Source organism: Hylobates moloch, unplaced genomic scaffold (assembly GCF_009828535.3).
Source record: "Hylobates moloch isolate HMO894 unplaced genomic scaffold, HMol_V3 SCAFFOLD_1, whole genome shotgun sequence".
Lineage (NCBI taxonomy): Eukaryota > Metazoa > Chordata > Mammalia > Primates > Hylobatidae > Hylobates > Hylobates moloch.
This window is the reverse complement of record NW_026652276.1, coordinates 218,640,787-218,664,934: the sequence shown is the minus strand read 5'-3', so window position 1 is coordinate 218,664,934 and position 24,148 is coordinate 218,640,787. Positions and strand designations below refer to the sequence as shown.

The window sequence follows — 24,148 nt, the reverse complement described above, 5'->3', positions numbered from 1 at the left end:
AAGTGAAAATGGAAAAATTTTCTTGACACTAGTGTGTACCAAATCACTATGTTATTGCTATCCCATGGGATGCCTTTATATGTGGTCCAACAGTTTCATTTTAAAATGTTCGTCTTATTTTGCTAGAAATTTAACTTTGCCATTAATTAAACATACGATAAACATTTTAGAGATGAAATATAAAATATGTAAAAGTACTTTTTTTTTTCAAAAATCATAGGAAGTATTTGTGTAGAAATGTTTGGAGTTCTGTGTTTTAAGATGAATATTAATGAAAGCAAATTGAGTCAGTCTTATTTTATAATTCCATGGGTTTGTCCTTTGTAATACTTTATGAGCCTTGGACACGCTAGTGGATATGGAGAGGCAGGAGGAATATCAACTCTTGTGTTGGATCAAATCAAATAGGGAATCAGCCTATGGTCATAATATTCTCTCACCCCAAACAAAGTTAAATACAGAAATAATGAAATAAATTCAGCTTATTTTAAGTCAAGCCCTTTTTTTCTGGTTTCAGCCAAGGCTGTAAAACTGAGTGCCATTTGGTACCTGCCCTAGATGGCAGAAGAAGTCAGAAGGCAACAAAACTTTAGTACTCAGAATAAATCTGGTTTAAACTTTATTCCAAAGGCTCAATTTGATTGAAAAATTCCAAAGAACAAAAAAAGACCTTATTCCTCAATGTTCTTGGTATTTTTAATCCTGAAGTCGGTTGGATCCAAAGCATCTGGCCTCCCATCCCTATTTTCCTCTTTGACAGTACTGAACTAAACAGCTCTTAAAAATCATGGTCAGTTGAACTTCAGTCAGGGCATCTGTCAGTACCATATTAGAGATTTGGGCCAACATTTAAAAATGAGTAATTTGGAATCTGGTTCATTTTGGCATGCTGAGAGCCTGGCCAGAGTCTTCCTATAGCAGGTGGTTTAATGGGAACTTGGTCCATGAAGGCTGTGGTGTGCTTCTATTTATGTCTCTGTGTTAGATGATAAGCCCGAAGCTATGGTTGCTGTGAGTCTGCCAGACAAGAATCTAAAACAAAGCACAGAGTTGATTACCACCAGGCTCATTGCCAGGGGTCCTGCCACAATACTGCATAAGTGTAGTGCCCAGTGCCCCAATTGCGATTGGCCTTATTGTTTGTTTCTAGTATCGGTCTGGCTGTTAGTACCACAGTGTATTGTATCTATTCTCTCCCAGAAACCAGAGGGCTAATATTTAGTAGCGAGGTGGGGCTAGATACACTCACCCTGTATCATTGAGTAGAGCATCACTTAGTCACATATTAGACACCAGAAAGCTTTCTCAGTGAGATGGTGGACGAGGTTCTTGTTCATAGGTCTTGGCAATAAAAGCACTCCTTAGCTTTATATAAACACACATTAAATACATAAGTAAGTAAAGTGTTATAAAGAGTTTTAAATGCATGGCCTCATTTGATGCTTATAACCACTTAGTGTTATAGGAGAGGTTTGTATTATTATTCCCATTTTCACATAAAAGAGAAAGTTAGAAGAGTTAAGTGATTTGCCTAAGATCACTCAGCCAACAAGAAGATCCAAGAATGATTCTGAGCTTTGCCATCTCTCCTCAGCTTTTGTTTGATGCACAGCCATCTGATATCTAAGTGGAGAGAATGGTGGCCTGGTGATTGCATTTAAGACTTATAATGATACATTTAAAACCGTAACATTTAGCAGACCTCTAGTTGTGGCTACTACTGCTGTCTTGCCACAAATTCTACTGTATTGATTTTTATCCATGCCTCATTTTAATATTGTGGATTTAAAAATGAACATTGGAATCCTACCATCTTTGCAGTGTCTGTAGGGGTTAGTTTTTTTGCCTGGAAGGATGCTGTGAGGAAACATATTTTCAGGTGGCTTGGGTAAGGCTTATAATGTCTGGACAGCATGAAGTTTGTAATTGGATCATGATAGAATAGCAGCAACTTTTTGTTCAATTAATCAGAAAATATCATGGCATGCCTATGATGTTCAAAGAACTGTGCCAAGTTGCTAAGAACTATACAAGGACTGACTGCCTTCGAAGAACTTACAGTTCCATTGGAGAGATAATACATGTGCACACAAAATAACCAGCCACATAGGGCAGGTATTTATAATGGCAAGGGTAGGTACGAGGCAAGGCAAGCCTGTACAAGGAGAGATCACAGTGAGTTGAGGTGACTTTGGAAGACTCATAGATTTTTTAGCGGAAGCAAAATTTAGATACTGTATATGAAATGGGGGTAGGTTTCTAGATGGTATGTTGGGAGTGAAGAAACAGCCAAAAATAAATAAATAAATAGAACTATAAAAGAATAAAACATATTGTGGATGTGAGTAGACCTGTCTCACTATGGACAGGAATTTATAATGCAAAGGAGTGGAAGATAGATGTCAGAAAATTGATGGGAAGATTATGGATGGCCCTGAACACCTGCATGAAGAGCTTCTTCTGTTAATCTGTAAGGAAAGAAGTGTCATTCAAGTATTTTGAATGGGAGGCAGAAACTTAGAAAGCATCATTTCACCTGGTGGCAGTGCCTAGGATAGAGTGAGGAATAAAGGGAGAAACAGACTATCAGTGGAGGGACAAGTTAGAAAATGGAGCAAAAATCCAGATGGGAGGTGACCCTCAGCAGAGCATGATACCGGGCTGGACAGAGGCACTCGGGTCTCACCCCAGCTTCTGCTGTTCTTTTCTTTCTTCACACAGTAGCCACAAAGTGTCGCTGTAGCCTTTTTTTTGCTCCCTGAAAAATGGATTGGGGGATGATGAAGAACTTTTCAAATGGCTGCAATGTGAAGTCATTTCTGCAGTTTTGGTGCCATCTTATTTCATATTGAACAGTTTAGTATCATCTTTGAAAAGACCTGCATACCTAACCCTTTGGCCCACTAGATTCTGTGTCCTCTTGCAAGCTGTTCTGTTTAGGCAGTTGCAACTCTCAGGTGTTGGGGACTGTGGGGGCTGTTGCTGGCCCTGTAGTAGTAAACACATGGACATCAAACTGCAGTGCTTAAGTTCGTGTGTGTGTGTGTGTGTGTGTGTGTGTGTGTGTGTCAGAAGCACTTTTTTTTTTCTTGGGAAAAGATACTGTCATTGACAGAAGAAGAAATAGCAAGAGTCCTTATCTGGGAGAAGAGGAGCATATCAGGGGTCCTCAAGACCACCCCAGGTTCAGTGATTCACTAGGAGGACTCACAGGACTCAGTGTATAGTGCTAACATCTATAGTTTATTACAACACAAGGATACAAAGTAAAATCAACAAAGGGAAGGGCTCATGGCACAAAGTCTGGAGGAGGCCAGGCACAAGCTTCCAAGAGTCCTCTCCCAGGAGAGTCACACAGGATGTGCCTAATTCCTCCAGCAAAGTACTGTGAAACACATGTGGAAGGAATATTGGACTCAGTGTCCAGGGTTTTTATTGAGGCCTTTTCACATAAGCACTTTTCACATAATCACATGAGTTGCAACTGCCTAAACAGAACAGCTTACAAGAGGACACAGAGTCTAGTGGGCCAAAGGGTTGGGTATGCAGGTCTCTGCATTGCACATAATAAAATTCCAGACTTCCAGAAGGACAGCAGATATTCAGCAAAAACTACATTGTTTGTGCAAAAAGTTTCTTTTCTTTTTTTTTTTTTTTTTAAATTTTAATGTAGAGACAAGGTCTTACTGTGTTGCCTAGGCTGGTCACAAACTCCTGGGCTCAAGCAATCTGCCTCCCTCAGCATCCCAAATTGCTGGAATTACAGGCGTGAGCCTCCATGCCCAGCCTGTGCAAACAGTTTAGGCCCAATGAGACACTCTTAACTGTGCTGTCAACCCTCCTGCAATCCGGGTTCCCAGATGCCAACCAAGGGCCAACCTTCCAAGCAGCCTTTCTTTATTTTTTTAAAATTTTTTATTTTATTACTTTTTTTTTGAGATGGAGTCTTGCTCTGTCCCCCAGGCTGGAGGGCCGTAGCACGATTTCGGCTCACTGCCACTTCCGACTCTTGGGTTCAAGCAATTCTCCTGAGTCAGCCCTCCCAAGTAGCTGGGATTACAGGTGCCTGCCACCAAGCCCAGCTAACTTTTCTATTTTTAGTAGAGACGGGGTTTCCCCATGTTGGTCAGGCTGGTCTTGAACTCCTGACCTCAGGCAATCTGCTTGCCTCAGCCTCCCAAAGTGCTGGGATTACAGGTGTGAGCCACCACACCCAGCTGCAAGCAGCCTTTTTAAGGAGTCTGACTTGCTACGTTAACTCTTTTCTGCACAGGGAGTGAAAATACCGCTTAGGTTTTTGAGAAGGAGGTATTGATGGATACATTTTTCAAAATCCAGGGGAGTCTGACATTAAGGTCATGTCTCTGGAAGTGGTAGTTGAGGTTGGAGCAAAAGTAGTGAAACCAGTCCTGGTCGTCTGTCCACATACTGAAGACTGGAGAGGTAGAAAAGAACTGGGACAGTGTATTAGGAAGTCAAGAGAGGAAAGAAGGCTGGGCGAGGTGGCTCATGCCTGTAATCCCAGCGCTTTGGGAGGCTGAGGCGGACGGATCACGAGGTCAGGAGATTGAGACCATCCTGGCTAACACGGTGAAACCCCGTCTCTACTAAAAATACAAAAAATTAGCCAGGCGTGGTGGCAGGCGCCTGTGGTCCCAGCTACTCGGGAGGCTGAGGCAGGAGAATGGTGTGAACCCAGGAGGCGGAGCTTGCAGTGAGCCGAGATCGCGCCACTGCACTTCAGCCTGGGCAACAGAGCAAGACCCCGTCTCAAAAAAAAAAACAAAACAGAAATGAGAGAGGTTCAAAAGGAGGAAATGCTCGGTAGTATATAAAGTACTGCAGATAGGCAGGGATTATGGGCACTGAAAAATGCCATTGGGACATCATTTAATAATGTGGTAATTGATTTTCAGCTTAAAATTGTCTGTACACGTTAAGCTAGACTGACTTAGCCAGTGCCTTGAATAGCTTTCCTGCCTATCACATCTTTCTGTTTTCTTTTGATTACCTTACAAAAACTCTGTTTCAACATTTTTTATTGTGGCTTTGAATTTCTTATTTGGGTTTAGATTTCACAGGCAGAGGGAAATGGATGAGCTTTGAGAAGGCTAAAAAAATTCTTTGTGCAATACTACATACTTCTCTCTGGCCATTATTTGGGGACAGCAGCAGCCGAAAATCACCTCTTCTGTTCTGGATGGAAAAGTAATTCAGTTTGTTCCTTTAAGAGGATTGGGTTTACCATTTCACTGATTTCATCATTGCTTCCTGGTAAAGAATAAAAATTAAAAGCTGCTTGTTTTGAGTGGAGACATTCCTGGTAAAGAATAAAAATTAAAAGCTGCTTGTTTTGAGTGGAGACGTCTCAAGGGGCTTATGAAAGTGTCTGAATTTACTACTACACCCTTGGACTTCTCCCAGACCCAGAGATCCAGTTATTGTCTCTCTGATATTTCATTTCATTTTTCTCTGGGTTCTCGGATGCTAAAGTTGTATAGAGCCTCTGAGATGAATTATTGTTATACAGGACCATGTGAACCAATGGTGGCTTTTCCTTTGGTTATAATAAAAATATGTCAGAACAACATTTATTTTTTCAAAAAGCTCTTTTTGTGTGGCTGACTTTGAGTAGTAGGTGGTCTAGGAAATACCAGCACCTCCTCTGTCTCTCACTTGAAATGCTTCAGGATTAGAAAATCATTGCAGGCAGAAAGTGGAGAGTGTGGTGCTCAATGTGGCCTTTGCAATGCTACTTACCTCCAGTGATGGGGTGACAGTTCTGGCCTTATTCACATCATTGCACTTCAGGAGGGCAAATGTGTGCTGTGACTGAGGTGGTTTTAAATTATCTGTCTCTTGTCCTAATATCCCAGGGCTTCCAGCAAAAGTTCTCCTTCCACAGTAAAGAGATTGTGGCTATCAGCTGTTCCTGGTGCAAGCAGGCGGTAAGTTTGGGATGAAATAAAGCAATGTGGGCTCATGTTTTGTCGAAATACATTTATGTCATTATTTGAGTTCCTCCCTGGAAGTAGAAGGCATTCCTAATTTAATGTATTGCTTTTCTCATATAGGCTCCTTGGAGGAAGAAAGACAGACTGAAACTATAGAACAATAGCATAGATGAGCTGGGATACACTAGAGAGATAAATTAACTTCTCTGTTTTATATAGATTGAAGCTTGGGATCAAAGACTAGAAAATCCTCCCCTAATTCTAACACTGGGTCTAGAATTGAGGACTTCTCACTCCTAGACCACATTTTCCGCCCGGTGCCTCTATATTGTTGAGAACTCCTCCTATGGTAGGAAGGTGCAAATTAGAAGCAAAGCAACGTATGACATAAGAGGTCCCTCCAACAGAGGTGGACAGGAATCCTGGCTCTTCTGGTTTTAATGTTTAATGTGCATGACTTTTTATTTTGGGGCTAAGTGTGAGGATAAGAAGAGTGGTTCTTGTATGCTTTTTTAGGTTTGGATGTTGTCTGTACACTCACTGCAATGTAGCTCTTTCTTACATTTGAACATATGTATTCATTAGGATCTGATGGTAACGTCCCTATTTATTTTTCTTCAATCTACCTTTTCTCCCACTTTATTTAGAGCGTAATTCCTCTGTCTGTACCAGATGCTACATTTTCTTATTTGTTTGTACATGTGTACCTGTGTACCTGTTCTTTCTTTTACCAGATAACATATAGTCTAACCTAGCTGTTGGCAGACTACAGCTCATAGGCCAAGTCTGGCTGCCATCTATTTTTGTAAATAAAATTTCATTGAAATGCAGCCACACCCAGTTATTTATATATTGTCTGTGGCTGTTTTTCTCGTTTATGTATTGTCTATAGGTACTTTCATGCTACAATGGCAGAGTTGAGTAATTGCAGCAGAGGTGGATGGTCCCATAAGCCTAAAATATTTACTCCCTGTGCCTTTATAGAAAAAGTTTGCTGATGCCTGCTGTAATTTCTCAATCTCCCTATTCTTTTGAATAAGTTGGAATATATAACCCCGTCATTGCACAGGGTACCTGCAAAGAAAAGGCTGTGGTGTCTTGGTGAGGTTAAAGGTTTGCAGAAAACTCCTGCCACTACATCATGTTAAACTAGCCACACAGGCCAGGGGGCTGGAACAGACGCATTTAGTTGAAACATAAGAAATTGACACTTTGTGGGTCAAAACCATTTACATTTTGGCAGTTCCATATAATTCAACTTAATAATATCTCTAGCCCCTACATGTCAGAAGAACCTGCTGTCACTAGATCGAGACTCGGTGGTCTGGAAAGCTCAGTGTTGCTGCATCACAATCCTGTGACATTTTTTATTCCTGGCGTTTTCCTTTACTTTCAGTTAGTTGTTACACAAATAATCATTTCACATCTGTTCAAGAATGTGCGCACAAATATAAGGCCATCCTAGTTATTGAATAAAATTGTACCAGCAAGGCAATATCTCCATTTGCGGTCCTGGGGTCCCCAGTGCTGCTATCTTTGCTCCTGGTTCTTCTAATCTGGTGAGACCCCACTGGTGAGGCAGCCTTCTGGACAGCAGTGTGCTCAGATCGGCTGCATCTGCTCCTGCCCTGTGTAGCTACCAGGCTGTGGTGTATAGAATACACCTGGATAGATAGTCTATCCAGATTCAATGAATTTGGAAACTCAATATCACTTTACAATGAACATGTGTGCTCTCTTTCTATTAATCTGTAGTCCAGCTGAATCACTACAAAGGACAACTTTCACCTGACCATTGTGGTAGAGCTTTGGTCAGTTCCACCTATCTTTGAATTTCCCAGTTTTGCACATTGTAGAAGGTGATTTTTGTAGGGACAATAGACACAAAAGATTCGAACACAAATTACAGTGGTTGATATGTTTTCACAGTCCAGGTGAACCCTTTCTAGGATATTTGATGTCAGACAACAAATAAATATGTGACCCTTTATGGTACAGGAGAAAGAATATGGGGTTTGGGACCTGGATTTCCAGGGTTGGGGTTTTGATTCCATCATTTAAAAACCATGCAATCTTGGACGTACCTCTGAGTCTCTAGAGTAGAGATGACTCAAGTATTCATTGAGAGACTTCACATAGGCAGTCTCTGCGATCCCTAACGTTTTAGAAATGCAGTGGTCATACATTTGAGGGTTTATCTGAATTGCCAAGAAAAAAAAAGCAATTTTTAAAGAAGGTATTCAAATGTTAATATTTATCTGGTATATCTGTTTGCAGATCACAAATAACTGGTGGCAGGCAGAATTATTAATTATTTTATCAGTATTTTATATACAATTGCTTGATTAATAATTAGCCACTGGATCACAGCAGATCTTGAAGACATGTAGGAATGAAAACAAAAACCTCGGCCGGGCGCAGTGGCTCACGCTTGTAATCCTAGCACTTTGGGAGGCCGACGTGGGCGGATCACGAGGTCAGGAGATCGAGACCACGGTGAAACCACGTCTCTACTAAAAATACAAAAAAATTAGCCGGGCGTGGTGGCGGGCGCCTGTAGTCCCAGCTACTCAGAGAAGCTGAGGCAGGAGAATGGCGTGAACCCAGGAGGCGGAGCTTGCAGTGAGCCGAGATTGCGTCACTGCACTCCAGCCTGGACGACAGAGTGAGACTCCATCTCAAAAAAAAAAAAAAATAAGAAAACAAAAACCTCTCTAATGTTATGTAATTAGGGTGGACATATTTGCCAGTTTTTTTTGGAGACGGTCCTAATTTGTGTTTGTGTTTTCAACGTAATTATTATCAGTGATACTTTTTACTTTTAACATTGTTCCAGTTAAAATGATAAATTATATAGTTACGTGAAGTATAATCTAAGGAGAAACTGAGGTTAAATTTTTAAAATCACGGCCGGGCGCAGTGGCTCACGCCTGTAATCCCAGCACTTTGAGAGGCTGAGGCGGGCAGATCACAAGGTCAGGAGATCGAGACCATCCTGGCTAACACGGTGAAACCCCGTCTCTACTAAAAATACAAAAAATTAGCCGGGTGTGGTTGCAGGCGCCTGTAGTCCCAGCTATTCGGGAGGCTGAGGCAGGAGAATGGCCTGAACCCGGGAGGTCGAGCTTGCAGTGAGCAGAGATCGCGCCACTGCACTCCAGCCTGGGCGACGGAGCGAGACTCCGTCTCAAAAAAAAAAAAAAAAAATTAAATCACTATGATTAAAATTTAAGGCCTATAATTATTGCATAATGTTGATTTTAGTTTTCTTTTTCAGAAAAATAAATGTTAATACACATCACTATCGCTTTATAGTCACACAAAAGATGGTTGAAAACTTGACTGGCCTAAGGTCACCAGTCTGAGTGTCACTGTTGGGGTATTCAGTTAAGACCCTAATACTGTGGTATTGTTATGATCGTTAGCCTACATTTACTTCCTTATAAAAGCAAAAATCACTTTAGATTTGCCCAGAGTAATAGGGTCATTGTATTTTTTTTAGTAGTCCCAGACAAACCCAACAGAAGCAATCTCTTTGTACTTTGTTACCTCTGGGATTTTCATCTCTGTAGAAGAGACATCATGCTTCTTTTCTGCCTTCTCTAAACCGGAAAGACAACCTGGGAGGATTTATATCTATGATAGAAAAAGGAAAGGCAGGTGGTAGGCATTGCCTTTCTGCCTGTTCATTTCCTTCTTAACGTTATCTTAAATCAACGAAGTCCATGGCTAGCACAGGTCAAGGGAAGTGTATGTGAACATTTTGTGCAAAATCAGGATTAACAGAACCCTCCAAGACTCTAAAACTTATAAGTAGATATTCCATGCAACAATTAGAAAGTTTTAGCAGGCTTCATCCTGCAGACTGATTTCTTGTTATCAATGTTATAAGTTTGTAAACTGGAATAAATTTGAAGTCTGGTCTCTAAGCTCCTGGGGCTGGCTGGGTGGTGATGAGGAAAGCATGTCCTCAGTCCTCAGTGTGTGCCCATGTGTGCATGTGTGCATGCATATGTATTTTTGTGCATGTAATGAGTGTGTGTGTGTGTGTACATATTTATCCCTTCTTGCTGCAGCGTTACTCTTTGACCAGAATTGTTTACGGGCTTATTTTTCTCTTCAGTTTCACAATAAGGTGACCTGCTTCATGCTGCATCACATTGAAGAACCCTGCTCCCTGGGGGCTCATGCTGCTGTTATTGTCCCGCCCACTTGGATCATTAAGGTGAAGAAACCTCAGGTAACTGCCAGGACTCTGGTGCTGCTGGGCCAGTGCAGAGAAAAATGAACTGCTGCTTCGTGCTTTTCTCCCCAGACTAGTCTTTGGGTTCCTATGACCTCTGTTCACTCATCCCCAAGGCCCTGTGCTTAGCTTCCACAGTTCATCGCATTGGCCCATCTCTTTCCCACGTTGGGCTCTCTCATGGAACCAGCCTCCCCATCCTAATGAATTCAAAGTTCTAGAGCAGGAATGTTACCTCATCATTCATGTGCTAATGATATTCTCTTTGATAGGTGCTCTTCCAAGTTTCATTGAGTACTAGTGGTGGGTATAGCTGATGCTTATACAACTCTGTTCTCTTCCAGCCTGGGCATTCCCAGAGGGTCAATGTGAGGGCAAACTGTGCAGGCTTCATGGTTTGGTTGATTCCTGCCACTTCCAACCTGGAAGGCAGACCATGAATTGTGACCTTCCTGAATACACAGGCCTGCCTAGAGAGCAACATTTTTTTTTCTTAAGGCAAAGTAGAATTTATTCTCTTAATATCTAATCTCATTCTGTGTTCTCCCCAATGCACTTCCTGTCCTTGTGAGTATCCACCTCAGTATTCAGGGAAACCTTAGTGGTTTCTTGACAAGGTCATAATCTTTGAAATAAAATGTTTCTGCCTTTGTACTATACATCCTTGACAGTTAGCTTCAAGTTTATGGGATGGCAGATTTTTAATGCTATGGGAAGAGAGACTGTACCTCCCTTAGGGTGCAGGTACTGTAGGAAGACTTATCAAGTGCAATACCTTTAAATGATATGGTAGTCCTACTTCCTGTGGTCTTCAGACTCATCATGTAATTCATTCTCATTGACTCAGGTTTATTTAAAAACTGGTGGATCAAGGATACTGTTTTGCTTTGTGTGTTTTATATAAAGTTTAGACTCTGTTGATGAGTAATGTTTACGAATAAAATTATAGTCTATGGAAGCCCTTGGGATATTTTTTTCCAGAGGCAAGTAGAGTGTCTACATATTAAAAAATGAGGAGCCTAGTGCTTCATTTTATATTTTAGAATCAAATGCCAAGATATGTTAAATGAGTTACCCAAGGTGATAAAACAAATTATATATAGTATTGCTATTTGAAATTCAAGTGTACTGAATTCCAGTTTTTATTTTTATATCTCTTTAACATTTCTACTTTTAAATTTTTTTTTCTAAAATTTGGTAATCTCTCCAAGGCTTTACATTAAACATTCATTCAGTTAAATCCACATCTTTCCATTGAAAACCTCCATTGTATAAGGAAGGCTAGTAGGCATTGCGGTAAAATACATGATCCTTACTCTTAAGAATCTTGTTATGAAGTGGGAGGGGGCTTCATGAAGAAGATGGGTTTTGTTTTGCTTTGCAAAAATGGGTGAGATTTAGGTCTGTGGAGTAGAGAGAGGGTAGCAGGGAGGAGAATGGCACACAGGCCCGAGTACTGTGTCCAAAATTATATCCGTGGAACTGTGAGTCTAGTTTGACCGAAGTGCAGGGTTTGTGCAGAGGGTGTGTGGGAGATGAACACACAATTGCTCAGGCCTGACTGGAGGGATTTTTTTTTTTTTTTTTATAACCGTGACCTTTATCCTGAAGTAGCAGAGCTCCTTTAAGCAAAAGAATGATAGAGTTAAAATGATAGAGTTAAATGATAGAGTTAAGCAAAGGAATGATAGAGTTAAAAAAAATATATATATATATAGTATTTTAGAAAGAAACAAGTAGCAAGAGTGTGTAGAATAGCCTAGTGGTATGGAAAGTTGGAAGTCTGCAGACACACTAGTTAGGAAAATCAGGAGATAATACCAGTTTGTAGAGAAATTGCAAAGTTTACTCTTCTAAACCTTAAGAAACCCTTTTTGTTACGGAAATTTTCAAGCAAATGAAGAAAGAGAAAGATTATAATGAATCTTCTAGCCATCAACTTTCCTGCCATTCTTTTTCATGCGTCTCCTGCTACTTCATATTTTCGTTTTATCAATTAGTTTTTTCTTTTGAGATTCACATGCAGCTGTGAGAAGCAATACAGAGGAATCACTTGCACCCTTCCAGAATTTCCCCTCATGGTAACATCTTGCGATATTACAGTACAAAATCACAACCAGGACATTGACCTTGATTCAGTCAAGATACAGAACATTCCATCCCCACAAAGATCCCTGGTGGTCCCTTGTCAGGAGTCATATCCATTTCCTCCTGGCCTCACCCCATCTACCCCATCTTCCTGGAAGTGGAATCCCCCTACTTTTTCTTTAACTAGAGTATTTTAAAACAAATATTAGACAGCATACCACTTAGTCTGTAAACACTTCATTATGCTTCTGTAAAAGATAGCATTAAAAAAAACCCAAATGCCATTATCTCAGTCATGTTAATAATCCCTTAAAATTTTTTCCTATTGTCTAAAATATATCTTTTTTACTGTTTTTCAAGTCAGGATCCAAAGTTCACAACTGCCTTTTGTTGACGTAGTTCTTAAGCTTCCCTTAGTATAGAACAGTACCCCCTATTATTTGTCAGGCCACTTACCCGTTGATGAAATTGGGTCACTTTACCCATAGGATTTCCCATATTTTGATTTTAGCTGATTCTTACCATGTTTCCAAATTATTTCTCTTATTTCCCGTATTTCTTGTAAACTAATATTTAGACACAGAGACTCAATTATATTTAGGTTTAATTTTTTTTTTTGGTATAAGGGATACACTGGCAGTACATTGCCATTACAGGAAGAGGATATCAGCCATTTCACTCTCAGTAATGCTAAGATCAATCAGTGGGTTCAGGAACTGTCATCCTAATCCATCTATCATAAAGTTCACCATCAGCTTGTCATCTATTGTTATGTATCAAAGAGTTTTGCCAAAGTCTATTATTGCATTAGGGGTTGCCAAGAAGTCGTTTTCCAATTTTCACTCTTCTTAGCTATGATTTTTAGAAAAGAGACCTTTCCTTCATCCCAACAAATACATGACAAACGTTTGAGTATTTGCCTTTATTTGTAAGTTTTCAGAATAATAAGCTGATGCCTTAGCAACCCTTATAGGATGTAGTAGTGGTTGTTTTTTGGGAGAGTATCATTATGAAATTACTTAATTATGTTTTTATGTATTATGTGCTTTTCAATACATTGTCATCATTCTTCTTCTTATGTTCATATTGTTTCATCTCCAACCAGTTGGAACCTCTTCTGGTGTCTGTCTCCATTTGTTATGAGCCATGAGGTTTTGAGAGCTTCCTTGGTTTTAGGAACAATACCATGTCCCAGGATCATTTAATGCATTTCCTGTCCGTACTTGGAATCAGCCTTTCTCTAGAGTCTTTGTTACTTTTAATGGGATATGTAATTTATAGCTCACAGTCTGGATGCAAAGTCCAAATTCATTATTCAACATGTACCTTTTTATTGCCGTCTATGATTCAGGACAATGTAATAATAATAGTACTAAGAAGAGCTAACATTTATATGTGTTAGGAAAGTTTTCAGTATTTTACATTCAGTATCTTATTTTATCATCATAGTACCCTATGAGCAGGTATCCTGTGATTCTCACTCTATATCTGAGGATTGTGAGGCACAGAGAAGTCAAATAAATTACCCAGGGTCATATAGTTATTAAATAGTTTGAGATGGGACTTGGACCCAGGAATTTTGATTCTGAAACACAAGCTCTTATTGGTATGCCATACTGCCTCACTGTCTTTCTGTAGCCAGCCTTGCTGAATCAGATGTTTTTACAATTTTAGTAGTCTTTCCTTTTGTGGGCTTCAAAGCCATCAAGCAAGTTAGCCAATGAACCATAGTCTATTTAAAAGCTGATGTATGGTGAGCTTTGGGGACAATGCAGCAGTGGTTAAGAGCTTTCTGACTTTTGAGCCAATACTACCTGGGCTCATAATAACCTTGCTGTAGCCACTTAACTAATTTCTGTAATACTGAACAATTAAACTCTTCTATTGAAACTCTTCTGACACCAATGTTAAATTCTATAGACATAAAAAAACCATGAGGAAGAAAACAAGGAGAAAAGTCATTGTGTCTGTGATCTGTTCATAGATGACAGTAAAAACTATAGTTTGTAGTGTGTAGATCATGGGTGGCAAGTTTTAGCCATGATTTGGAGGTCGACATATTAGAGATTTGATTTAAGATATTGGGAAGTGACTAACGGAAAATTTGGAAGGTAGGTGGAGAATAGCAGAGTAAAATGATTTTCCAAATTTGAGGATACACACACACACACACACACACACACACACATACACCTATATGTATATGTTTCTATATTCTATCATACTGCTTCAAAATAAATAATAGAGAAGATGTTCTTAATTGAATTCAGTTCATGTTTATTTAAGTACATTCAGAGATGCTGTTGTATACAGTAGGAGGTCCAAAGATGAATCCACCATGATCCATTTCCACAAAGAGTATACTCAATAGTGGGGAATATAGCTAGAACTATCTAAGTCACTGGGCAGAGTGTTTGTGGATTTTAAAAGAGAAATTCAGCTGTGTGTAAATCCTTAATAAAAGAGTGCCTCCTATTATCTAGGAAGGTTTACTTTTTGGTCAGTATGCATCTTTGGGAGAAACACACAAAGGATGGTGAGAGGAAGAGGCCAAACAGGTTGGTTGAATCAGCCATGGTCAGCATCCAAGGTGGCCTATCTATCCAAGGTGGAGGTTGGTCAGTGCTACCTAAGATGTATAAACACAGTGTGAATATGAAGCAGTACGGAGCATTTTCGGTCGTGGGTATCAGGGTAGGCTAAATGGAAAATATGCCATTTGTAGTTGGCCTTAAAGGATGTAGGCAGTGTCAGTGAAATAAGGGCTGAGAAGGACAGTAAAAGTTGATAGAACTTGCTGAGAACAGTTAAGATGGATCTTTAAATAAAGTCAGCTTTATTTGGGATATTTGTGTCTAAACAAATGACTCTAGAAAGGAGGAGTAAAGGAAATCTGTTTGAGCGTATTATGGTCAGGAGACATGGTTTATAAAGAGTTGGAATTAAACCGCATATTTCATTTTTACTCCACGAGCAACTGTGGAATTGGCAGCTGTGTGAAACCTTGATGCTAAAGGAGGTGAGGGCTGCTTGGGTGATTTGCTGGGTTTCATCACCTCATTATTTAGAGAGATGAAGAAATTATTTTGTAGAAATAAAAAGATAATGGAAGATAGATGATTTTAAATAATTCAAATGAAAACCCCAAATTTAAGAATCAAGCCTGGATCTGTTGATATATTTGAAGTCCAAGTTATATTTAAAGTTACAAATGTCAGTGTTTCTCTTTTGGACTGAAAATATTACTAGACAATATTTTGATTGGACGGGCAAGCTAAAGATGTTCAAATACCAGTGCATATACTTGGAGCTGGTGGATTGAGACTTATGTGAATTTTCTGTGGGGTCAAGTTGTAGAAGACCACAGTTGAGAAAGCTTTCAAAGAACTTATGTATCATGAGATGACACCATTTGAAAAAATATTTTGCACTTGGTCCCCTAAATTTTCCAAACTGTCACTTTCTTATGAATCTCACTGGGCTTCTCTTATCTTCTAAAAAGAATATAAAATGGATCCTCCATTCTCTTTCCTTAATATAGCCTGTTGTGACTTCATAGTACTGAGTGGGAACAAGCTTGTTTCTTTGAAAGAATGATAGTGCTCAATCTTTTATTGTTTAGTTTGTAGTAACATGAGTAATACATAAATATGCTCCCTGTAAAAATTAAACATCTCAGATAAGAGAGTCTCCTTTCACCAACATTTAAAATGATAAGCATCTCCCCTGTCTCTTCCTATGATCTATGCAGAGTTTTTACTGTGCATTTCCATGCATGTAAATGCACCCACAGAACCACTTCAAGTGTAAGGGTGTGTGTTTTTAATAAATCATTCTTCACATAATGCTTTAAAACTTGCCTTTCTTAGTAAAAAAAGATTCTGGGGAAAAGTCTGTGTTACTATATGTAGACTTAACTCATTTTTTAAATTGCTGTATGTATCCCATGCTGTGGATATATCCCAGTTTATTGATCCATCTGCCTACTGGTGGATATTTATATTGTTTCTAATGTTCTACCTATAAACAATGCTGCATTCATTTCTTCATAGTCCTGTATGAGCTTTCTTCATAATAGTCCCCCTTTTTTTGGTTTATCTCTTCTGGTTAGATAATCTTCTTAAAATACTGGGAACCCATGAAATGTAATAGCTAATTTTGTGCAAGGACCGATAATATCCTGTAAATTAGCCTCAAAATTGCCCGAACCATTTCCTTTGGTGAATTCTAAAGCTTCATTAGTACTTGTGATTTAGTCAAATAGGCCTGGTTGGAGCTGTTGGGACCCTGTCTGTAACTTTTGGAATAAGTTTTCTTTATCCTTCTGCCTGCCCATCCTCAGAGCAGCCTTTGTTCCCTGGCACAATGGGAGCACAGCAGAGTAAGAATGCACTTTAATAGACAAAGTCTATTACTCTCTCTCCTACTGTCTACCAGAGTTTTGTCCAGTATATGATGGGGGGGGGAAGACTTTATTTAGGATGACAAAGAAGAGATAACAGATCTCTTCTCTTGAGATCTGTTATTATAACCAGTCATTTGTGATCTTATAACCTGGAAAAATCCCTGAAGACTAATAAGAGGTAGTTAAGTTTCAGTCACAGTTGAGTGATTTACTCATAAGTATTTCTTAATAGCCCAGCAAGGAGTCATAAGTATGATCAGGATTTTATTGATAGGATTATTTCTGTGACAAGGTAAAATTATCCTAGTATGAAGTACAGGAAAACAAAAAGCCTTTTTATTTAGGTCTTTAACAAAAGAGCAGGCACAGAATGTCTAGGGGGTGACTACTGTTGGAATCAGAAGAATGCAAAAATCCAAGTGAGGGTACAGCATTTCACTGTGTTTTTAGTGTTGATCTTGCAAAGCGAATGCTTTTATCACCAAGTTAGCTGCCCTTGATATAATAGAGATGCTTTGTTTTGGAACATAGGACAAGTGTTAAAGGTTTCTTGCATATATCACCAACAATTCTACACAGTAACTTCTTGACATAATTTTAACATTCTCGAAAAGTGTGCTCTTTTGTTTAACTCTCTCAACAACACTGACCCAGGCAGGATAAGCGATCCTGTAGATTATCAAGAGTAGGTGATTTATTTCATCATGGTCAAAACATATACAAAATCTGCCTTCACACCCATCTGTTCCTAGAGATAGAGATAGATACATATTTATACAAAATGGAGATACGTATTTATACAAAAATAGAAGGGAGCCATGGGATTTTGAGGTGTGCTGTGAAATTCCTACTATTTATCTTTTGTGTTTGACTATCCGTAGGGCTGTAAGCTTACTCAGAGCTCACATAGATGCGCCCAGGTACTGTAAGTCAACCACTGTGCTTGGTCTCTGCCCTGTTCTTGTTCTGTGAAGTGAAGAAGGCCTCAGATGCATTTGGTTTGGTGAGGCTAGAAGCACTTGTATTTGCTCCCTCTGTGTTAAAAAAAAAAAAAAAAAAAAAGCCCGTTTTGTGTGTCTCTTCCCTGTAAGAATTAAGTTCTTTGCCTGCTCTGTTTTCAGACATCAAGCCTTACTTTAATGTGTTTTTCCAACTCTGTGCTCCCCATACGTGCTTGATCATCAAAATCACCTGAAATACTGTGAGTTCTATGATCAGACAAGTTTAGGAAAGAATCTTAGCCTGATGCGTTAGACCTGTCTCTTGGAGTTGAATTGCTGATATCCTGTCAAGGACCCAGGTCCGTAGCATGTTCCTGCAAGCACTTGGTGTCTGGCATTACTCTGGGCAGTAAATGAATTAAAACTACAAATAAGTTAGGAGGCAAGCATTCACTTCCCAAGGATCCTTTCCCAAATCAGGAGAGGCTCAGTAAATGCTGTGAATTATAGGAATATGTATTCATTATTTCAACAATGATTCGAGTGTACACTATGTGCCAGGAATTTCTGCTCGGTGCTGGGGACACACAGCTGAGAATGAGGCATTATTTAGAATGAGCTAACATCTACTGAAGTGCTTATGGTGGGATGGATACCCAGCTAACTGCTTCACATACCTTTGCTGGTTATAACTTCATAACGGTCCCGTGAGGTGGATAGTGTCACCATCATTTTAAAATTAAGAAACTGTTATTTCAGAAGTTTGACTGACTCGGCCAAGGTCACTGATCTCATAACGGGAGATTCAGAGTCCATACTGGACATACATTCCTGTCTCTGTTCATCTTCTGCTTAACACAATCTATGTGTCTCCTCACTTTCCTGTTTCTACTGCCATCACTCTGTGATAGAGTTGCCTGGTAAACTTTTAAAAAGTATCCTTGCCTGGGCTTTACCCCAAACAGATGAAAGAATAGTTGATGGGGCCCAGGCATGAGCATTTTTCAAAACTCTCTGGGTGATGCCAATGTGTAGAGATGGTTGAGAAGCATTTCGAGCATTGTTAATTGACACCAAATACATGCTGCTCCTGCCAGCCTCGTGGTTTCTAGCATTCTTCTTAGATCATTTGGCTGATTAAATGATTAATGATTCCAAATCACTTTTCTTCCCTTTTAAACAAACAGAAATCTATCAAAATATAGCAAATACTTTCATAATGCAAAATATTCCTCAGTGAGGGACATGATTAAAGACCCATTTAACTGAGAGTTTGGAAACTTGAAGATCTATTTTCAGGGGGAAGTATAGTCAACAGTGAGTGATGAGGAATGACCTGGGGTCTAGAGCACCCATGAGCTCCCCACTCCCTCTTTTCCTGGTGTGACTCTGAGATCCTGAGATCTTTTAATCTGATGAGAAAGAAAACCTTGGGGCAGATGGTAGTTCTTGAAAATTTCCCTCATCCCTGGTGAACACAGGTCATATATCAACTTATTGTTTTTCCCAAATCCAAGTCAAAGGAAAATAAAAGCTAAATAGGAGCTTACTAATTTGGATGACTTAGTATATGTACTTTATACTAAAGATTATTTTGAATGCTCAAAGAAAAAAGAATACATTAAAAAGTAGAAGAATAGACATTTGCATTTCTTGAGGCTGTTTGACAACTTTACTCGAACAATGCATGCATATATACTTATATAAACTTTTAATTGAAGAATTCTGCATTTCTTGCTGTCAACCCTTTGTTAAACATCTATTATATGGTCAGTAATATCTTGCCTTTTAAAGATAGCAGTCTAATTAATCATTGACTCTCCACTAATTAAATCTGTTTTTATCTTGTCTTTAATCAGTGGGTTGTGACTGATCCCTATGACAGGTTCTTCTCAAAGCATCTATGTCAAATATTAAGAGAAAATGGTTAGTTGAAGTAATCACAATATTGTGTTCTATAAAATTTCTAGAAAGAGAAAGACAAGGAAAGTAAATTTGGGGGTCACTGTATTTCAACAAGTTTAAGGCACTTTTATAAGAAGAAAAAAATGAAGGCAACCAGGGGAGGGAAAACTTTTTAAACCATTAGGTCTTTAGACAGAGAAAGAAAGAACAATGACTTCCATCCCACTGTCATAGTGATTTAAGGTGAGTATTATCTTTGCATTTTACAAGTCAGACAACTGATAGGACAGTTGGATCACAAATTTCGAGTAGGGTCAAGAGTCATTTTATGACTATTACTAGAAAAGATCATTACCAAAAGAGTAAACTAAGAAAAAAAAAACAAAAAAGAAAAATAAAAACATGAAAAATGGCCTCCTTTTTTACATTTCCACATAGGTGATCTCCATACGAGGAGATGAACTTGAACTTGGTTGGGCGGGAGACGAACCTGGTTGGGCGGGAGACTGGAGCCCCTCAGAGAATTTGGGATTCTTCCATTTTTACTGGGAGGGTTGGCAGGTATAACATGTGTTGTTATGTGAGTCCATGAGAGCCTCTGGGGTTCTTACTCCCTGCCTCTCCGTGTGGTGGAGAGTCAGTCGCTTACTCTGAAGCACTCGACTGATTTCTGTCTGTGGCTTACCCATGAACAGTGGCTTGGAAGTGTGAAAGCATGAGAAGCATGCAGTGGAACAGCATGCGCTGCCGTCATCTTCTACTTGGTTCTGCATGGGAAAGCTCCTGGGCTGGCTGCCTCTGAGCTCAGGTGTTTCTCTCTCTCCCGACAGAACTCCCTGAAGGCTTCAAATCGGAAGAAGAAGAGAACAAGCTTTAAAAGAAAAGCCAGTAAAAGAGGGATGGAAGTAAGTGTTTCAGAGGAATTTCCACTTTCTTTCTATAGTCTACTCTGTCCTATGAGATCTGGTCAAGTTGATTTTTCTAATCTATCTTCTACCACTGCTTTCTCCTCACTACACTCTAACCACAACAGAATTCTTTCTGTTCTTTAAAAAAAACAAATGCTCAAAACTAACCTCTGCGCTTGCCTGGAAATGTTATCCCCAAGATGATGATGATGAAGATCAAAGCTAATATTTCTGGAATATTTGGAGTTTACAGAGTAAAATAAAAAGCCTGGCTTAATTCTCTGGAGCAAATGATAACTTGAGACACTTTCTTCCAAGCCTCACGTGGAAGTTGTGTTAAGAGTCAGCCCTGGGAAACAAAATGTATTATTGGGGTGGTAGTGGTGGTGGTGGTTTTCCACCTCCCTCGCCCTGGGGTTGCCTTTCAAGCCATGGATGTGTATCCTAACAGTGCTGATTGCTTCTTTCAGCAGGAAAACAAAGGTCGTCCTTTTGTGATAAAACCCATCTCTTCTCCTCTCATGAAACCCTTGCTTGTATTTGTGAATCCCAAGAGTGGAGGCAACCAGGTGAGTAATTTTTCATGATTTTTAACTTAGAAGTGTTGATAATTTCTTGAAGACACAACTCTCACTGCCAGTTGAAATAGTACCACTAGGATCCCAAGCTTTGGAAGACACTGGTTTTTCAGGAACAAGCTTATTGTTTCTCTGATAGCTTTATACATTACAGGGCTGGGCAAAACCTAGATGTTCTATAATTTATCTGTCTGCTTCCATATAAGACTATAACAGAGGCGCTTAAGAAACCTAACTACTGACTTTTTCCTTACATATTTTCAAGAAAGGATATTCTATAATTTCTCTTAGTTCATATGTTTCAGGATTCCTCAATTCTTGTAGTTAGGAGGCCCTTTATCAACTTCTTTTTATTTCTTTCTACTGCAATTTAGATACAACTACTTTCATCCCTATCCTCAGAGAAGAAAAAAGGATGATTCATGAGCCATGATAATCACTACCAAATACCACCAACATTATAGAAAATATCAACTTCTTAAGATTTCACTTGGTCCTAGCCCAAATCCAATAGTACAGATACTTATCTCATTTGAGAATGAAGAAATTGACTTAGAAAAGTTAAGTCTAAAGGCATGCCTGAAGTGGCACTGCTCTTTAAAGGACAGAATTTGTTCTTGAATCCTGGTCTTTGTCTCTTCATCCAGTTATCTTCCCACTCTCTGAGGCTTCTTATCAATACTCTTCTATGGGCTGTAAGTTTCTGCTATTTTCTTCTGAGTTTGGATGAGAAAATATTTTCTTTATCCGCGAAGTATATATTTTACATTTTGAGACAAGATTCCTTCAAGTTTTACAATAAACAACTGGAGATTTGAAACCCTTTAGTCATCCCGTATAAGGAAGGTAAGTTGTATAATCAGGATTGACCCACCGGTCGAAGATGATGTTCTTAGTACTAAAGACAATGGGCATTGTCCAGAATGTATTAATTAAAATAAAACTTCTCTTAGGGGAGCTTAGGATTTAAATGAAATATTATTCCTCCTTTCATCTCTCTCTTCAAAATTCTCAAAAACTTGTTATGGTAAAAATATGAACATTTTGGAGAACAAGGAAAAGAAATTTGTGTAAGCAAAGAAACCATCTGTTTTCAAGTCCTGCGGTTTTGAGTTGCCGAGAGATCTTCATGGAGTAATGATGGCAATTCTGAGACATCATTAGTGGAAGACCTAGACGTGGGTTTCCTTGAAATGAGGTTTAATTTTCCCTGAACCATACCCACTCTCTTGGGCTAGTATCCCTATGTTCTATCAAAGGTTAGAGATGCAGTTGGGAGGTCAGGATGCATTTCCTGAGACATGGAAATGTAATTGGTTCCATGATTTTGGCCACCTGAGCACCACATATTAATTAGTTTCAAATATATTTTGTCATGACAGTCCACATATAAGATGCATTTATTAAATCATTATAAGCTCTCTTTCCTAGGGCACACAGAATCTTGTAAGTTATCTATTTCTTTAAGGAGCTGATGATCCAGTTGAGACATAACCTGTTCCTATTCCAGTCTTTGTGTAAATTATTAATGACGGGGACTTCGGAGATTATCTAATATTGCTTCCTATTTCACTAAATAGAAAAGAGAGGTCAAGGAAGCTTAAAATGAATTTTCTAAAGACATCTTGTAAATGACACAAAAGGAACAAATGGAAAATAATTTAAGCAACATTAACTGCATGTGACTTCTAAATTGAGTGGCTCAGACTGCAGTGCTATGATATTTCAGAGGTAAGCAGTGACTGGGGAGAGATAAGGAAATGGTGTCATGGACGTGGCTGAAATCAAAGATGGGCACTACTTAGTTATGCAGAGGAGAGAAGACTGGAAGGTCTGTCCTTTTCCTGCTCTTTACTGTGGCAGATTCCTGTTCGGCAAATTCTTGTTCATCCTTCAAGGCTCAGTGGTGCCTTTCTGAACCATTTCTCGAGATCAATCATCCTGTCCACTTTGCCCCGATAGCCCTTGGTACACACTTGCATGATATGAACTGCAACATAACTGCTCTGTGTGCATCTTCACTGTTGGGATACAGGTCCACCATTGAATATGTGATTTCTAGAACATGGCACATAGTTAAATAATTGTATAATAGGATTAGAAGAACAGATGTCATGATGCCGATTATTCATTTTGAGGACAATATGATGAGTGGTGCATGCATATTAAGTTATTGGAAATGCGATTAAAGATTAGAATGATCCTATGGAATCACGTCTTCAAGAAACAGGATACTTCAGGTTGAAGACTTTGGACTTATGCAATGGAAACTAGTTTTTTTGCTGTTTAAAATATTTTAGTTTAAAAAATCTTTTGGCTTTTGAACAGAGGAATAATATGGTGGAATTTAGTGTGCATATGATTCAGATGGGAATTGTGTTAAAATGCAGATTCTGCTTCACTAAGTCGGGGTGGGCCCTAAGATGCTGCATTCGTAACAAGCTCGCAGGTGCTGAGACTGCTGCTCAGAGAACCATACTCTGGTTAGCAGGGCCTTGCTGTGATCAATAGAAAAACAGATATTTTTTGTTAAATCTTGAGTTTTGCCTTTTAATAATTTACTTATTCCACTCACCTGCTTTTAGGTATAAAGCATTCCTATCTCCTTCTGTCTTTGAAACTTAGGCTTTAGACTTTTTTTTTCCTTTTTTTCTTTTTTTTTCATTTTTAACTTGCTAGTCTTCTGTTTTTTAAGTAAATTACTGGACAATATTGCCACCTACTGGCAAGAAAAATAGCTTTTTTTTCTTTATATAATCTTTTACTTGTGTAAGAAAAACATTTTGAAGGAATGTATTGGGATGAACTATGTAAGGACTGCTTCTATGTCTCTCTTTTAAGAAATCCCATATTTTAAAACTTTAATTTTTTTCTAAATTGATACATTCTTTTTGTACATACTTATGGAGTACATATACTATTTTGATACATTTATGGCATGTATAGTGATCAAATTAGGGTATTTAGCACACCTATCACCTCAAACATTTATCATTTCTTTGTGTTTGAAATATTTCAAATCTTCTAGCTATTTTGAAATGTACAATATACTGTTGTTAAGTATAGTCACCCCACTGTGCAAACACTAGAACCTATTTCTTCTATGTAATTGTATGTTTGTACTCA

The 24,148-nt window shown here is 38.9% G+C and overlaps 1 protein-coding gene across 3 annotated transcripts in view; it reads left to right on the top strand.

Annotated features, from left to right (window-relative positions):
* The window catches only part of DGKI (diacylglycerol kinase iota), a 475,885-nt gene that overhangs the window by 218,761 nt on the left and 232,976 nt on the right, over positions 1–24,148 (top strand). For all 3 annotated transcript variants that reach the window (XM_032761874.2, XM_058427069.1, XM_058427074.1), the window contains exons 7-10: positions 5,877–5,948; positions 10,078–10,194; positions 20,367–20,441; positions 20,915–21,013. In XM_032761874.2, coding sequence (XP_032617765.1) covers positions 5,877–5,948; positions 10,078–10,194; positions 20,367–20,441; positions 20,915–21,013 — 363 coding nt within the window. The remainder of the gene's footprint in view (positions 1–5,876; positions 5,949–10,077; positions 10,195–20,366; positions 20,442–20,914; positions 21,014–24,148) is intronic.